At 38.4% G+C, this 19,293-nt stretch overlaps 1 protein-coding gene across 1 annotated transcript in view; it reads right to left on the reverse strand.

Annotated features, from left to right (window-relative positions):
- LOC131237330 (abscisic stress-ripening protein 1-like) overlaps nucleotides 1-12,230 on the reverse strand; it is an 82,877-nt gene extending 70,647 nt beyond the window's left edge. Inside the window, exon 1 of the mRNA XM_058235039.1 lies at nucleotides 11,985-12,230. Within this exon, the coding sequence (XP_058091022.1) occupies nucleotides 11,985-12,230 (246 nt within the window). The remainder of the gene's footprint in view (nucleotides 1-11,984) is intronic.
- Nucleotides 12,231-19,293: the final 7,063 nt, after the last annotated feature.

Below are 19,293 nucleotides of genomic sequence, written 5' to 3' on the forward strand. Positions count from 1 at the left end.
AATGACGTGGACCAATGAAACCTGACGGCATTGGAATTTCCTGTGCCTTCAACATAGATGATCCACACTTAATAGTTTATAAGGAACTTATATATTGATCGAGTTCGGGTTGGGTCGAGCAACTCGAGACCTCAAATCCAGCCCAACCTAAGTTTTATCGGGTTGGTGTTTGTATGGCCCAAGCCCGGGACCAAACCCTATACATCCTGCCCAAGCCCAACCCATTATTGGGTCGGTCGGGCTGAACCCGCCCAACTTTCAACCCTAAATGGGATAGATCTTTAACACACATCACAGTGGGGACCACACATCCTAATCTCATGGGAAGTTCCTATGAGGTTGACCTTATAGTACCATTTCCCTATTTTATATATATATATATATATATATAGATATATATATATATAGTAAAACTTAAAACCCTACCCTACATTACCTAACCCATTCGTTCATTTCTTTCCTTTCATTAACACCCCCCTCCCCTGGACCTGAGCTCCTCTCTCTCTCTCTCTCTCTCTCTCTCTCTCTCCCTCTCCCTCCCTCCCTCCTCTCCTCTTCTCATCGGGCCACTTGCTCGAGTTAGACTCGGCGTCTGCCGACTCATCTCAGTCATATGGCCTAAACTTAACCACTCACTCAAGCTCTCTCTTTCTCTCTTAATAGTAAGGTACCTTTATCTAAATCTAATCTTTTATTTCTTTTATTCATGTAACTGAAAACCCTAAATATAATAAATTAAGGTGGGAGTAAGCTCGACTCAACTCGAGGCAAACAAGCTAAGCTCCAATGGTAAGCTCGAGCTCGAGGAGAACAGGACTAGTGAGCAAAGCTTGACCCAACTCGACTCGGCTCAATGTACAACTCTAGTTTTTCATTTCCAGAGTTTTTTTTTCTAATTATTATTGGGAAAATCAACAGCCTCAAGACTGTCCAAATGGGTTCGATCAAGTGTGCACTTGATCTAAGTTGTTCACCATTAAAGAAAGTTGTTGTATCCTAAGCATAGACAAGATTAGATCTAATGTATATTTGTGGGAGAAAATCTATCTCCAAGATAATGTTAGTAACATGCCTCAGCTCTCCTGCAATTCTTAATTATATTTTTTATTGTGATTTGATTGTATTACAACTTATGTGTTCTCTCCATTTCAAATAGTTAATAAAGTGTTCATCACATTTTTTGTGTTATCTCTTGATTATTTTTCTAACAATTTAAGGCACATTTGAACCATTAAAAATCTCAAACTTATGGGAAGTATTCCTTAATAAGGGTGTGCACGGGTTGGTTCGATCCAATTCTAGGGTGAAACCAGAACCGAACTGTTCCGACGGTTTTAGGAAAATCGAAACTGAAACCAGACCGTTAGCACCCTAGAACCGAATCAGAATCGGACCATTAAAACAGTGGGGGAGAGAGAGAGAGAGAGAAAGAGAGAGAGAGAGAGAGAGAGAGAGAGAGAGAGAGAGAGAGACAGGGAGGGATGGATGGGGGCAGCCATAACACTACAGTAGAGGGGTGGCGCATACTGAAGGGAGAATGAATAGTTTAGATTTTTTAAAAAAAAATTTTGAAATATATGGTCTAATCCTAGTTCGATTTCAGGTAATAGTTCTATGGTTCGGAGCTATGGTTCAATTCATGGTTCGGTTTAGTTCTATATACCCCCAAACTGAGAACTGAATCGAGCCGAACTAATTGGTTCTTTGATTTTTGGAATCGGTGCACTTTAGGACCAAACCAAACTGTACAATTTGGTCGGTTTCGGTCCAGTTTACTGGTTTTACCTGTTCCATGTGCACCCCTATTCCTTAAACATAATTTTTATGTAGAAAACTTCAAGGTTGAGAGGGAGTGAAACTTTTTAGTTAGATCCACACCATCCATCAATGTTTTTAGATAATTCTAGAGCATAAGCCTAAAAATGGGGAAGGTGGAAAAAGTTAAGAGGGAGAGAAACTTTTGAGTTAGATCCACACCATCCATCAATGTTTTTAGATATAATTCTAGAGCATGAGCCTAAAAATGGGGTACATCCAAAGCTCAAGCTGACCACACCACAAAAAGTAGCGGGAATTGAACAAACCACTGCTGAAACCTTCTTAGGGCCAACAATGAGGCTTGTTCTTCATATAACCTATTCATAAGGTTACACATACCTGAATGAGGATGAACAAAAATATCAGCTAGCCTTTTGTGGCCCATGAAGATTTCATTGGTAGCGTCAATCCCACTGTTTCCTGTGGTGTGGTCCATTGTAGATTTAGATATGCTTTGTTTTTAGGCTCATATCCTAGAATGATTTGAAAAAATGGATAGACAGTGTGAATCTAAGAAATAAATCATCATGGGGCGTATGCAAATTTCACACATCAAAAAATTATATTGCTGCTATGTGATGCGACACATTAAAAGGAGAAGAAAACTGCAATGGTTGACGTTTGAAACTTTCATGGGCCTATCATAATATCTTTATCAGATGCACATTTTCCATCCATTTTTCATATTATTTTAAGGCCTAAGACAATAATAATAATAAATAAATAAAAAATGAGGCAGATCTAAAGCTCAAGTAGACCATACCACAAAAACAGTGGGGATTGAACAACTACCGTTGAAACCTTCTTAGGGTTGATTGTGAGGTTGATTTGCCATCTAACCTCTTCATAAGGTCACACGGACCTGGATGAAAGGAATTTTCCTTTCATCTAGGTCCGTGTGATCTTATGAAGAAGTTAGATCGCAGATCAACCTCATAGTGAACCCTAAGAAGGTTTCAACGGTAGTTGTTCAATCCCCACTGTTTTTGTGGTGTGACCTACTTGAGCTTTGGATGTGTCTCATTTTTGGACTTATGATCTAGAATGAACAATAAAAATTAATGGATGGTGTAGATTTAACACATAAGGCCCATTTGGGAGCTTGGATTTGGAATGTATTAGAATCCAAACCGCAGTTACATTGGAATGAAGGTGATTTTAAATCCTCATTTGTATTTGGTTGAAATGCAAGTGGTCTCTAAATCTTTTGTTTGGAAGCTTGTATTTGGAGGGCATAAGAATTTTTGTATATATTCACACGTCTTAGATTTGATTAACTAAATCAGGTTTCATATCCCAAATTACTATATGCATGTGATATTTGACAAAATGATTGTAATAAACTCGTTAAAATATATACTTTGGGTTTTTTTTGTTTTTTTTTTTGTTTTTTTTAATTTTATTTTAAAGAAGAAGATAATTTTGAGCTTTGGGTGGGTAAAAAATGCAATGAATCACAAACAAGCAACTCAATGATTTTTTCTAACCATCCATTTTGATGTCTGACGCTTGTGATAGTTTGGATTATTCTATTGATGTTAATATAATGGTCAATAATTGAAATGTTTTGAGATACAGTTAGCACGCCATGTCTCTAATGAAGTAACCTAGAGACACTTTTATTGTATGTGCGACTCTCCTGCCCTTAAAAAGGAGGCAAAATAGGCATTATCTTTGTATTACACCTGAATCTCAATATTTTGTTGGGATTTTAAAATATACTTAAAAAATTAGATTTGAAATACCTTAATACTATTTACCTCTAAATGAAAGGATGCAAAACACATATTGGCAACTTAATTCTATTTACCTCTAAATGAAAGGTTGCAAAACACATATTTATTTGAAATACAGCCAATTACCACCAAATTGAAGTTACCAAACATATTGATAAATCATAGTGAGCCCGAAAAAAGCTTCACATGTTAAAAGTTAGATTGCTTGGTAGGCAATCCATTTTGGAGAGAGAAAATCGAGAAGCTTCGTGACCTAATGTCATCATTAATGACGTGGACCAATGAGAAGCCCTGGCACTGAATTTTCCCCGACTTTCAACACAGACGATCCGCACTTAAACAGATGCGGATTAGCTACTTACAAGTTGAGTAGCCAGGCTACTGAAGTGGCATCATCAAGTTATGTGGGTCTTGTCATGATGTATGTGTTGTATCCACATCGTCCATAAATTTTAAGAGATAATTTTAAAGTATGATCCAAAGAATATCCAAAGCTATAATGGACCCCACCCACTACAACAAATGCGACTTTTAGCGGCGCTCACAAGTGCCGCTATAAGTCCCTAAAAGCGCCGGCTATTTTATTATTGGCGCTAGTCAAGCGCCGATAAATGGGTATGTCGCTAAAAGTATTGACGGCGCTAGGTAACTTCTATCGGCGCCTTTCTGAGCGCCAATAATTGTATGTTTTTCCGACGCGAAAAAGAGCCAGTAAAAATCACTTAGAGCGCCGGTAAAAATAGTTTGTGGACACTTTTTCTTACGAAAAAGCGCCGTAAGATTTCTACACAAGCGCCGGGAGAAGCCTTTGTATGGATTTGAGAGGCCCTAGCATGCCAGTAATTTTTTTTTATATTATATATAATTCAATCAAAACCTGCATTTTTTAAATATTTGAAACATAAAAATGATGCAATACAAATAAAACTGAATATTAAACAAAATTTATATTACCACACAATAAAAAAATATATATTACAATAAATGGTCTTGAATGTAAATAAATAAATAAAAACAAATCCTCTATATGGTCTACTCCTAGCACGAGTGGCGTCAAAAGGTTGAAGTGATTTGAACTCTGGATTGCCCCACTTGTATGCAATGAGAAAAGTGGATCACCCACCATTAGTTCCACGTTTAGTTCAGAAATCTCTACCTGTCAATTAATATAATAATTGATAAACAATTTAGCACCTTCAATCTCCACAACTAAATATGCATAGTCACTGGTGAATGCAGAACATCATTTCCTCTCTGCAAAATCAGAATGTGGTACAAATTGAGTAAGAGAGTGAATGATTTAAAAGGATACAGACAAGAAAAGACCATTGAAATATCAACTGGTTAAAATTTATCTACTAAAAGCTACATACAAGGAAACCTTAATATTCAAATCGCTTCATGAGTAATAGAAATGTTTCAATACAACAATTTGAAAAAAGGTAAAAGTAGAAAAAGCAAAAGATCTTTATCTTGTTTCTTTCTTGCCTTTTGGTACTATAGGTTTTTACCAACACATGCATGTACAAGGCAACTCATGTACATGCTAGACATCTGCCAGCATGGCAAATTGGTTACTTATGGAGAGCAGCACATGATTTCAATTGGGTTTTGCTTGTGTTAGAAGCAGTAAAGGAGTTAAGCGAATCAACAAAAAGATGATACTAAACAAAATGCCAGCAATTCTCAGAAGAAACTTAAAGTTTCAATTCAATTTCAACAATCCAGAAAGTTATTGGGTTGAAACTACTAATACTCCAAGTAAATCATCAACTTGGAATGTTTTGCCAGCTTTTTAAATAGGTCAACTCAGCCAAGCTCAGGCCACAAGTTTTTTGAACAATGTACAAAAGAAAATCTACACAGCAATATGCTAGGACTACAACACTTCTTGTTTGAATATCAAACCTTTCAAATTTTCTATTGAACAACTTGTCAGCCCATCTGTCTCTGCTAATTCTGAATTATCTCTCTTTGTTCACAAAAAGGGCAGGCTGTTATTACAGAAAAAATATGGCTCAGCTGGATGCAATGTTAGTGATGATATATACATGGATCAAGAAGGAAAACTTGCACTTACATATCTTATCAAATTCTGTGAAGGATCGTCCCTGAAACATAAAATTTCAACAATTCAGTCATATGATCTGAAAGTTTCAAATTTTAACATGGGTAACATACATATGAAAATGCTGAAAATTTCAACATAAAGCAATTAGAGATTACACTGTCAACAGAATTTTAGATCAACCCACTTCTCAACCTGTAAAAATGCTGAAAATTTCAACATAGTATTGCTGCATTAAAGAAATATGGAAGAAAATGATACAACTCACCTTGACGCTCAAGCCTTGCTCGAAATTTCACCGAGTCGACTCAGCCGTGTCTTTAGTCGAGTCACCGAGTTTTAAAACTATGAATGGGCAGACATAGGGGTGTGTGAAGATGGGAACACCTAGCAATAGGGCAGGTGAAGATAAGATAGTTAGCTTGCACATGTGCATGTGTATATGTTTAAATAAGAACCACTCACCCACCAGAATGAAAAGGAATAAAGTTAGATGTGCTAACAGAAAATTTATTCTGAGGTGAGCTTAAGGCTATCAGAGAAGCCATCTTAATGTTTTAACCCTTGTGATCATACCTCTACAAATCCATCCCCAAAGTTGACACCATTTCCAAAGTTATAAGTATGAGTGAGGTGGCGATTGAGCGAAGCAGAGTTGAACTGGGTGAGGATGAATATCTTGTTTATGCCACTATTGATGCAATTGCTCCTAGGAACATCGATAAGCTGATAGCATCCTCCGATAGGAACCTAAAAGTGACATAAGATTGTGTTAGAATGCATTCTGAATTTTCTGTTACTGTCAACAATGTGACAAATATCATTCACATTTTGAAATATTGCAAGAAATACATTTGTGGGCTGAATTTATTTGCGGGCTTTGGAGTTGGATTAGAGCCAATATACCTTTCAAAAAGAGGATCCAAAGGTTTATGCTGACTCAAAATTGATGTTGGCCATGAGATGGTTGAGGAATTAGTTACTTGCATATTGCCAAGGAGAATTAGAGATCCACTCCATCTGTACAAAGTACATGAACGGCAGAGATCTCAAACATGTCACCAAGTGGTGGGACATAAGAGGTAACTCCCCACAATGCAGAATTCCAAACAATGCCAATTATAGAAAACCAAACCAAACTAATTATGTTTGAGAACCAATAGCAGAGATGTTGTAGAGATAGGGCCAAAAACAGAAAACTACACCTGAGTTGTTGAAGGATGAAGCGAAAGGTTAAGTACAGGATCAACGAATGGCCAGGATACAGTCATGATCTACTAGAAACATCCTCATCATCTTCATCATTTACTTCAGACTTCGACTTGGCAGATTCTTCCTTATCATCTTCATCTTCTTCATCAGCTTTAGCTTTTGCTTTGGATTTAGTTACTATTACATCCGACTGAAGAATAATATATTCAGATGCAATAGTATTTTCTGTTTACTGCATTCAGATAAACAAAAGTCCAAGACTCATGTTAGAACCTTCATTGAAGAGGAAGCCAAGTAAGACAGTGATTGGATGATAATTTAAGCATTCATGCAATGGAAAAGCATCTTCTTTTCCTTTTTCTTTTAATTTGAAGTAACTTGGAAAATGGGAGAATAAGTATTCAGTTCATGGAGGCCTGACTTATTGTTGTTTCCATGGATCATCATCTGCAATCTGCAATATGAGGAGATTAACTGGTTTGTTCTGCCTGAACGGATGCAAAGACCTGCAAGGGAGAAAAACAACTTAAGTTGTACTGGAAGGGAGATCCCCATCTGAATTATTGAATAATGACAAGAGTACAACATTTACAAAAGCTATACAAATTTATACTGAAAAATATATGGCAGATCCATGCTGAAGCTTGGCAGATCCCCATCTGAATTATTCAATAATGAAAAATATAGCACATCCATGGACATGTATAATACTCTACATGTGGGACCTACAAACTCATCTGAATGAAAAATACAACAATGAAATTAAAATTCCAAATGAAATCAAAATTCCAAAGAAAGCCCAATTCAACTACAAATTATAGATTGTTATCATTCCAAAATTATAATTGGATATTAAGTTACAAAAACAATAAGCAGCATAAAAGAAAGCCAATGCTTACATGCTAAGGCAATGCAACTGTCACCCTGCACTAGTGGACATGGCTCGTGTGCAAATGGCGCAGTAAATTGTTAAAAACTGAATCAGCAAACTGAACAATGCAACTGGCGCAGTAAACTATTGATTATTTTAAAAAAAATCTGTTTTGTATACAAGAAGCCAGGTTGTATACACTAAAATGATTATAAAAAAAATCTGTGCATTCACTAGATGATAACTAAACTGAATTTGTGCTAGTAGAGAAAATACTCACAAATGTATTAACAGTAATGTTCTAAAAGGCGATTATACGAGTGAAGCACTTAAGAAGCTCATTCACACCATTAGTGGAAGATACACCTCCTTTAATGCTAGGAGCAATAGTAGGCTTAGTTAGCTGGAATTTTTCCAATTCATCACTTGCAATGGATAACTCATGATCTGCAGCTTGAGATTCAAGGACTTCCTTGCAAATGCTACTCCCAGTCCCAGCAGCCATGCTGACTAATTCACAATCTCAGTTTCACACAACCCAGACAAACAATGGCCAATGCCATGTTATAACATTCCAACTCCTTCCTGCAGCTGCACCTATCCGGTGCAAGAACCTAAGAAAATCTTTGCTCTCACATAAAATAAAATACATGATTAATGCCAATCCATTCACTGCTGCAGTGGCAAGAACTGTTGCAGTTGCTAAGCCTTGTGCCACTTGGCTAGGATATGCATAGTTTCACAATCCTGTTTGTCAAGCACCTAAGGAAAAATAAAATAAAAAAGCAGATTTGAGTCCTCTATGATGCACTAATCACAATTACTGGACTATAATTTTCTTACCAACCAAATGATGTAGTTGCAGTAAAAACAATAGCAAGCCTATTGAACTGAAACCATAACATTATTTGTACAAAACCGTTCATAATACAGAAAATTGATATTTATTTGTTGATAGATAGTCTTTAGCAAATCACATCCATATAAGAATACTCAGCTTTTGATATCACTGTTCTCTCACATAAACTTGTATAAATTTAGCTCAGTCACCCTTCTCATGCCAAAATGGAAATTAATAATCACCACGACCTAAACTTAAATAAAAAGAAACCAGAGACATACATCACTGCCATACAATTCCAATCCAATCCCGATTCATGAATTAAAGGAAATTATTCAAATTTCACACTTACATTAGGAATAACTCACTGAAATTCAACTGATTAGAGGCTTTTCGAACTCATATATATAGAAACTCTGCTGTACTCATAAACCTAATCGACAAAAAGATCTAAACAAACAAAGAACCCCATTTCTCAGGAACAGTCACAAGCCTAACGCATAACAAAATCAGATTTAAAAAAATAAAAAAATAAAAAAAAATCAACAATTTCCACTGTCCTCTTCTACAGCTAAACCTTCCCTTTGATAAGAAAAGAGAAAAACCAAAACAAGAAGCCCATTCTGCATATCAAAAAAATAAAAATAAAAACTCAAAGTAGATGCAAATTTAACAGAATCTGATTAAAATATTCAACAGTTTAAACCATTCCTAAAATTTTAAACTGGTAAAAGTCAAATTCAAAGCTGTTGAATATTTTAATCAGATCAAACACAAAGAATAGGATCTTTTGGGTTTGCAGAGACAGCAATTGTTGCTCATTTAGCAATCATAAGTAATAGGATCTTTTGGGCTTGCAGAGACAGTTGTTACGACTAATAATAACGAATGTTAACCATAAGGGCATAAAATGAGGCGAACAATTCATATAATCCAAGGCACCTACTATGCAATATATAACCCAATATATGCAAGCAGGCCCTGCTTCACTGATTTGGAGCATCCATCTGATGGGTCCACCAATGAAGGGGATGCTCCAAAAGTATCCAACTGGAAGACTATACTCTTCCAATCAGCAGCCCACAAATAGATGATTTAGGAAAAAATGCAGCAATAGTCTAGAAAAAAGGCCAATGATTGAAGGGTAGGGGTTTGCCCCGATCAGGAATACTCTTGAAGGGTGGGGCACATTAGATCAACGGTCTGGATCACTGAACCATGGGTCCCATAGACAGATTGGATGAATCAGGATGTAATACATGTTAGAACAACAAAATATCTTCTTCTTCTTTACTTTTTGTTTTTACATATAATGAATTTTATGCAGAGATGCAATGAAGCAAGAAGTCATCTGCAGAGATAATTTGAAGGAAGAATTCGCCTAGATTTCATGAGAAAGAAATCGAAACAGGAGAATATTATGCCCGAAAGCTAAGAGAATATAACAGAAACTCAAAATAGTAAACAAAAAACAGGAATCCAAAAATACAGTGAGTATCCTGTTTAACACAAGCCAATCAGCTCTAACCACCAAAGATGAAAGGAACCTCTTTTCAACCAATATGTCAATCGACCCAAGAAACAAATGGCAGACTAGAGCCACTCACATCAATGGGACAATAGATGTTCAGCTGAAACACCAGACCGATATATACATAATTCTTCACAGACACAGCCCTGTTAAGTGGTTAAGGATATTTCCAATAACTGACAACTTCAAAATCTAAAACTGCGGTTCTTTCCATAGAGATTGACACAATTCAACATTCTCAAATGAAAAAAAAAATGAAAATGGAGAAAAGAGAAACCTCAGAAACTGACTCCCTTCCGGATCACTGCCACCTTCCATGGCAAAATCCAAAGCATAAAGTCCCAAATGAAAAAACTAGTAGAATTCAAACGATAACTCTTCCTTGAAATCCACGAAGCATCAGATAAGAACCTAATCGGATCGGAATCAAACACAGCAGAAATAACGGAAATCTAAACCGAGTATTTATCAAAATAAAATAAATAAATAAACACCTAAAAATTCTGACTACATAATCGAGTGCAGAAAACACTCCACCCGTCACGAAATCCAATAGAATTCAGATCGACAAACTGCAAATTGAAGTATTGAACAAATCAGAACTGTATCACACAACAAATCGTTTCTATGTATTCGCATCAAACAACATAGAAAAATCCCTACTTAGGGTTTCAACATTGAATTAGGGTTTCCACATAGAAAATCCCTAATTAGGATTTCAACATAGTAAATCCCTAATTAGGGTTTCAACATTGTAAATCCCTAATTAGGAAATCACTAAGGTTGAAATTGATGAAATCTAGACTCTTACCTGTTTCAGATCTTCATCTAAGCCCTGAAATTAATGGCAGCTCGCGCGCGCGCGAGAGAGAGAGAGAGAGAGAGAGAGAGAGAGAGAGAGAGTCGGGGGTAGGCAGAAGCTGAGAGTCGCGCGAGAGAGAGAGAGAGTCGGGGGTAGGAAGAAGCTGAGAGTCGGGAGAGAGAGAGAGAGAGAGAGAGAGAGAGAGAGAGAGAGAGTCGTCGGGAGAGGTAGAGAGAGAGAGAGAGTCGGGAGAGGGAGAGGGAGAGAGAGAGTCGTCGGGAGAGAGAGAGAGAGAGAGAGAGAGAGTCGGGAGTGAAATGGAAATCGCTTGTTGTTTGCATTTTTATATAGAAATATCCGTGGCCCGTTTTTAAATAGCGCCGCTGCATGGTGCACCCAAAGTGCCGATTTTACCCATTTTTGTTGTAGTGACCACAGAAAACAGTGGAGACGGTGACACCCGCCGTTGAAACCTTCCTAAGGTCCACCGTGATTTTTATTTGAGATCCAATCTTTTCATAAGTTAACACAGACATTAAAGAAGGTAAAACACAAATATTAGCTTCATCGAAAACTTTTGTGACCTGTAGAATTTTTTAATGGTGGACGTCACTCTCTCTGTTTTTTCTATGGTGGGGTCCACTCTAGCTTTGGATCTGAATCATTCTTTGGATCATGCCCTAAAATGGTCTCTCAAAATGGATGGATGGTGTGGATACAAAACATACATCATGGTGGGACCCACAGAACTTGGTGACGTCACTTCAGTAACGAGTCTGGCTACTGTCAGCAGCGAATCCGCGCCCCGCCCCACTTAAACATAAATACGTAGAAAGGACCTCGTCCCATCATTTATGTCTATGATGGCAAGTAGTCCATATTTGCAAGATCCGAATTATTAACTTGGAATGATCCTTGCCACTGGATGGTGGACTATTATAAAGAACATAAACTGACTGTTAAGAAAAGTCCAAATGATGGTTAAAGTCGGTCAATCAAAAGATCAGCCAAACAAACAAAGCAAAAGCACAACAGCCAAACAGTTGAAAGGTTGCAACACAACAGCACCACCAACACACACTGCGTAAGATAGGTAGAGATTTACCAGAGCATAAGTGCCGGCAGCAGCTGTGCCGAGCTCCCCGAGGTGCTCCATGTGCTTGTAGTGCTTCTCTTGTTTCTCATAATCAACGGTGTCTCCGGTGGCAGCGACAACTTCCGTTGTTTCAACGAGTCCGCCGTAGCCATCAGTGTAGTAGGTGTTGGTCTCGGAATAAACCGCTTCACAGGGCTTTACTTCTTCCTTTTGGTGATGAAATAGGTGGTGGCGGTGGTGTTGCGACTCAGCCATCGTTAGAGAAAAGAAGGAGAGGGATGAAATATAAGAGAGTTGGAAATAAGAAAGAGAGTCGTAGGAGAAGTTGTGTCAGCAGCCTATGGACTGAAAACAACCTTCTTTCAAAAAAATTTCTTTGAGACACCTGCCTTCTGCACCTTTAGTCTCGCATGTGGTTTGACCCCGTACTTTCGGGACGCGGATTTCCCGAGAGCCTTTCGCAGGAAGTTCCTGTACTGGAAACGTGGGTGCGCCACTCTGATGTTTGTTAGAAATTAACCCCGTCCATCCGTTTTTTTAGATCATTTCAGGACGTGGCTAAAAAAATAAGCCGGATCCAAGACTGAAATGGGCCGCACTAGATGAAAAGGTAGTTAGGGAAATTCCTACGGTTGAAACCTTCTTGGGTGGACAGTGATGTTTACATGCCATCCATACCGTTCCTAACATCATTACTATGGAGATGAACTGCAAAAACAAATATTAGACTGATTCAAAATTTCTGTGGCCTCACAAATATTTCAACCGTGGACGTTCAATCCTCACGTTTTTGGCCCAATTCAGATATTGGATCCGGCTCATATTTTGTCTCAAGTACATCTCAAAAAACGGATGGATGAGGTAGATTTTTCACAAATATCACAGTGCCCGCCAACTTTCCAGCGCAGGAACTCCATGTGAAAGGCTTTCATATGAAATCTGCGCCCATATGTTAGCATCCACGGAAAGAATCAGGATCTCTGCCTGCCGCAAATAGTAAAACCTAGGAAGTGGATTGGATGGTGTACCACACACCACTGATCTGCCAAGACAACTGCTCCTCGAGCTCAAGAGTTATTGTAGAAACGGTTCAAAGGAGATCAAAGTTACCTGACTCCAAAATGATGTATTTATTAGTTCAAAAGAGATCAAAATTACATGGCCTCCAAAATAATGTATTTATTATATCCACACAGCTCATTAATTTTGTGAGAATATTTTAGAGTATAATACCAAAAATGATTCATGTCCAAAGCTTAAATGGACCACACCACACACAGCCACCATAACATTTATTTCCATTCAATATGTTCATGAGGTCATACAAACATGATCGAAGAAGAAAAATAAATATCATATTGATCTAAAACTTCTGTGACTCGAAAAGGGTTCCAATGATAGACATTCAATCCCCCACTACTTTTTGCAGTGTACGATCTGCCTGATCTTGGATCTGTCTTATATTTTGTTAGAATATTTGGTTGAATTAAATAGATTATAAAAATTGAGAACCAAATTAGAAAATAATTTTTTTGAGAAAGATGACTTATTGAATTGAGTCGAAGCGTGACTGAGTCACTCGGCTTGAAATCAAATTTACTCCCCTTCGACAGCGTCCCAAGTGCAATAGGTTTCTAGAGCAATCGACCTCCAGGATACAATGACTATGACCCGGTCCCAGCAATGCACTCACTATACACGGGCTCGAACCACTTACAGTCTAACTCGAAAGTGTTGAGTTGACTCAGCGATGAACTCAACAATAAAAAATGCTTAAAACCAAATATCAGAGAGCGTTTTATAAGAGAAGAATTTTCTTATATTCAAACATAAATTGAAAATTTTTATATAGACTTCGAAGAGGTGCACAAACACCCTTTACAAAGGGTTAGGTCCATTGGGTTTAAACCCAACAGGTGCGACCAACTGGAACAGATACACCTCTCTGATTTATAACGAAAAGGCGCAAGTGCGAGTACACTCTCGCAAATAAAGTCCTACGAGTATCCATACACACACACCCACACGAGTACACTCACACCGCACCTGCACCCGCGCCTACGCCCATGCCTAGCCCATCCCGTCCCGTCATGTCGCGCACACGGATATGGACACGAACTCAGACTCGACTCGGCGCGCGCGCATGTGTGCTCAATGACATAGATTAGAGCTATTGACATAGTCCCCCCACAGGACCAAATTCACATGCCCCCTGAATGGGGCTCAAGCCCAAGGCAAAAAGCCTATCTTATAAACAAGAGAATTTTCTTTATCAAATTCGATGTGGGACAAAACTCACACATCAAAAATACCAAAATTTAAATGTGGAGGGAAACCACCGAAAATTTGAAAAATTAAATTTTAATATTATTTTAAAATAAAATACAACAATCCCCCACATGTTTTAAAATAAAACTCTTTCGGATTAATGCGTAATAGTTGTACAATGGTGTCGGTGTCACCATAGACTTGAACCGACATTAGAGTAAGTAAGATAGGTCTACACGAATCAGTTGACACCATAGTCTTGAACCTGAATCCTTTTAATGTAGATCGCAAGTACATGTCACTCACACAACTTTTCCTCTGCAAGTGATTCTGCAGTTCAGTGCGTTTTGGTCATACACCATTACCTAGATTTCATGAGTGCTCTAGAGAATTCACCTAGATTCTCAAAAGAAGCGGCCTCCACCTCCACACCCATATAGGTGAATTCCATCAAGTGTATGCAGTAACTGTATACACCACCAAATATATGGTTATGGATCCATTAAGAATTCTAAAAACTCATCCTTCTGCATTGTTGCTCTCACTGTACACCATAAAAGGGGCTCATAAAACTCAGTGCAATCGTCTACCTCATGTTTTGTTGTTTACCCATTAAACCTATCTCATGGGATCTCCACTTGTATAGGTTGGGTTGCTGACACTAGCAGCTCATATATTAGGCTCAGCCCCATTCCCTTCAATGTAACATTGACTAACCTTTTAGATAGTCCTTTGGTCAAAGGATCTGCTGATTCTTTTCTGACATCACAAAGTCAATAGATATGACTCTATCACGTAACATGTGTTTCACTATGTTGTGTCTGAGTCTAATATGCCTGCTCTTTCCATTATATATTTTACTCTTTACTTTCGTTATAGCTGCTTGACAGTCACAATGAATAGACACGGCCGGTACAGGCTTTGACTACAATGGTTTATCAGCTAAGAAATTTCTAAGCCACTCAGCTTCTGATCCAGCCTTTTCTAAGGCAATAAACTCGGATTCCATAGTCGACCGAGCGATACAGGTCTGTTTAGTAGACTTCCAAGAGACTGTTCTTCCACCCAAAGTGAAGACATATCCACTAGTGGATTTTGTCTCAATTGAATCATTGATCCAGTTAGCATCACTATATCCTTCTAATACAACAGGATAACCATTATAATGTAAGCCATAGGTCATACTGCCGTTTAAGTTTCTCAAAATCCTAGACAAAGTATTTCAATGCTCTTTTCCAGGGTTATGTGTATATTTATTTAGCCTTCCTACTACAAAAGCTATATTTGGTCTAGTACAGTTTGTTAGATACATGAGGCTACTAATTATTCTGGAATACTCCAATTGAGACACTATTTTCTGTGTTCTTCATAAGAGTCACACTATAATTATAAGGAGTACTGATAGGTAAACATTAAAAATGGTTAAACTTTCTCAATATTTTCTCAATATAATGAGATTGTTATAATATAATAACATCATCTTTCCTATTTACTTCAATACCCAAGATTATATTAGCCTCTCCTAAGTCTTTCATGTCAAACTTAAATGATAAGAATTTCTTAGTTGTTTTAACTAATTTAATATTAGTTCCAAAAATAAGCATGTTATCAACATAAAGGCATATAATAACATAATCATTTTCAGAAATTTTACTATATACACATCTATCTACATCATTTATATGATAACCATTTAATTTTAAAACACCATAAAAAATTTCACGCCATTGTTTAGGAGCCTGTTTTAAACCATATAGTAATTTAATTAGTCTACATACTTTATTTTCTTTACCTGATATCTTATAACCCTTAGGTTGCTTCATATATATTTCTTTTTCTAAGTCTCCATTTAAGAAAGTCGTCTTAACATCCATTTGGTGTACCACTAATTTATATATGGAGGCTATCGCTATTAAGACCCTAATTGTTGTAATCCTAGTTACAGGAGAATATGTATCAAAGTAATTTATTCATTCCTTTTATTTAAAGCTTTTCTCTACCAACCTAGCCTTAAACTTATCAATAGTCTCATCTGGTTTTAGTTTCTTTCTAAACACCCATTTACAGCCTATTAGTTTGTTTCCAGGTAGTAGATCTACAAGTTCCCATGTGTTATTAGATATAGTAGATTTTAACTCATCATTTATTACTTCCTTCCAAAAGGTTGCATCGGGAGAGTTAATTGCTTCTATATAAATTGTAGGATCATCTTCTACTAAGAAGGTGAAAAAACCATCTCTTAGGTTAGTTTCTCTTCTAACCCTAATACTTTTTCTTGGTTGTATCTCTTCTACTACTTTATCGTAAGCATTTTTACTAGTAAACGCAATATCTGATTCATTGACTTCTTCTATTCCTATAGATTTAGATTTCACAGGGAATATGTTTTCAAAGAACTCTGCATTCCTAGCTTCTATAATTGTATTAGGATCTAGAATATTATCCTTAGTTTTTAAAACTAGAAACCTGTAGGCCATACTATTTTGTGCATACCTTATAAATACACAGTCGATTGGATGGTGATATAAGGAAGGTACTTTAGCTTCCCAATCCTGCTATATGAAAAGGACCAATAACAACTTGGTAATCATATCCATGCACCGCATTTGCATGTGCTTTGTAGATGTGGCGCACTTTGAGGTGGTGTCATGCGTAACATAAGATGAAGACGCTGACGGTGTACGCGTGAGGGCACGCATCATTTTGCATACATTCTTGCATTAACAAGAGTACTTAGGATTTGTTTAATTGTTCTGCTTTATCATTACTGCTTAATTGAACTGATAATATGTTAACCAGTGCCTTATTGTTCCACTGAGTTGATCACTCACTCCCACGTTTTGGGGCGGTATTAAACACCCACCAGACTATCTTAGGTTCTGATGTTGCAGATGTGGATGCGACTTCTGAGGCAAAGCGGGAGATGGATGATGATGAGGATGCTTTCTCTTATATGCAGTTTTCAGACGGGTTCTAGCGAGCTTGTTCTGATGCGCAAAATTTTGGAATTATTTTGGGAGTTAAATGATGTAACTTGATACTTGTAATTTTGATAATAACACTTACATTATGACCTGGTTGTGCATGTACTTCAGGGATTTGCACTTGTACATATATATTTCTATAAGTCTTCCGCTTGCTTTCTTCACTTATCCCTAAATTATATTTGCTATCTGGCTTAATCTATTCCATATTTTATGCACAAATACAGACGACATACATCCATCATTAAATATGTTGCATAAGTGATGTTTTGGAACTCGGGAGCTGAGTTATGCTCGACCCCCGAATTTCAGGGCGTTACACAAGAAAAGATCACCTTCCTTTACCTTTCATTGTTCGAATTTTAGAAATGATAATGGCCATTTTTATTACTTCTTACTAGACGGGTATTCAGGCTACAATCAGAGACAATAGCTGTTGAAGATCAAGAGAAGACCACATTCACATGTCCCATTGGCACTTTTTCTTATCGAAGGATGCCATTCGGATTGTATAATGCACCTGCCAAGTATTCAATTTTCAAGAAATCTTTATTTGAATCAGATTTCTGCCCGAATGGCCGATAGACGTTAAATCATGCAAGGGGACGATCGGGGCATTTCCTGTGGGGCCTAGCGGGGAACCACACTTTTCTGACCATGGGGGACCAGGAGGACCTCGCCCAAATGGTGAGGCATCGCCGGTTCGGCGAGGGCTCGCCGATCAGCAGGCCAGGCGGGCCGGGCTGGTGCGGGCCGATGCTTTCTTGGCCTTGTGTGGCCCACCCCTCCAAGGTTCGTCGATTTAAACCTTTCCTATAACCTATTTTCTTCACAAATATCCCTCCCAAGCTCTCTTTTCTCTTGAAAACCCTCTCCAATCTTCTCCAAATCCCTTCCAAATCTTCTTCTTCTTCCATTTTCGTGCAAACCCCATCACCCTATCTCAAAACCCTCACTCCCATTGCTGATTTCCCTCCTTTTCCTTCTCATTTGAGCTCTTGCATTCTCTTTTGAGATCTCTAGAGTGTGGAAGTTTCACCATCTTCCTATTTCTCTCTTTCTCTCATTTCTCATGGCCCTCTTTGAGTTCCTCACGGCCATCTTTTCCGTTTCTACTCTTCTTTCTTTGATGGGGAAGAAGAGAGCGCCCGTGGATGAAGTCGGGCCTAGCCGTCCAACCCATGCACGGAGGCCGAGAGGTGCCGCCGCTAGCACGTCCGCCACTCGTGAATTTCAGACCAAGCGGGACCTCGATCCTCGAGCTCCCATTGGTAGAACTTTGTTGGCGGAGCTATCGCATGGAGTCTATGAAGGCCGTAGAGTCCTTTTTGAGGCTCATGTTGATCCGCGGCTGTATGGAGAGTTTTTATTATTGGAGCACCTGGAAGGGGCTGGTTGGTGTCTCTTGTTTGAAGGTGAGTACGCGCGAATGCTAGCACTGTTCGAGCCTTTTATGCCAATATTCTTGATCCTTCGCTGGAGCCTCTGCAGTTCAAGATTCCTTGTGGTAGCGGTCGAGTGGGTATTGTCAATGTTGCTTTGATATCCCGACTCCTGAATGTGCCACTTGGTGAAGTGTATGCCAGCGAGAAGAATGTGAACAGTGTGCGCAAGAAGGATCATCGCACCCGATCCTTGTGTGGTCATCTGGTCGAATGGCAGCCTAATAGGAGTCTTCTGGCTACCTACATGACGGACGACTTCCGTTTACTTCATCACATGTGTACGTTCAATGTATACCCAAGGTGGAGCAACTGCAGTGAGTGTACGCGCCTGATGGTAGATTTTCTGTATCAGGTGGGGCAAAAAGCGAAGTTGTGTGTGTCGACGTACGTCCTGCGCCAGATTATTCTCATCGCTCGTTCGAGTAGGAGGACCGAGTTGCTTCCATTTAGCCACCTCATTTGCAAGCTTGCACATGAGTTTGGCTATAGGCTTGGGGCAGAGAAGCCGGTTCCTGTTCGTCATATTAATCTGAGGACTCTTAAGCAGATAGAGATCGGTTCTGGTCGGCATGCCTCAAAGAGTGATGATGAAGAGAGTTATGCTGAAGGTGGTGCTGAGAT

This window comes from Magnolia sinica, chromosome 2 (genome assembly GCF_029962835.1).
Source record: "Magnolia sinica isolate HGM2019 chromosome 2, MsV1, whole genome shotgun sequence".
Classification (NCBI taxonomy): Eukaryota; Viridiplantae; Streptophyta; class Magnoliopsida; order Magnoliales; family Magnoliaceae; genus Magnolia; species Magnolia sinica.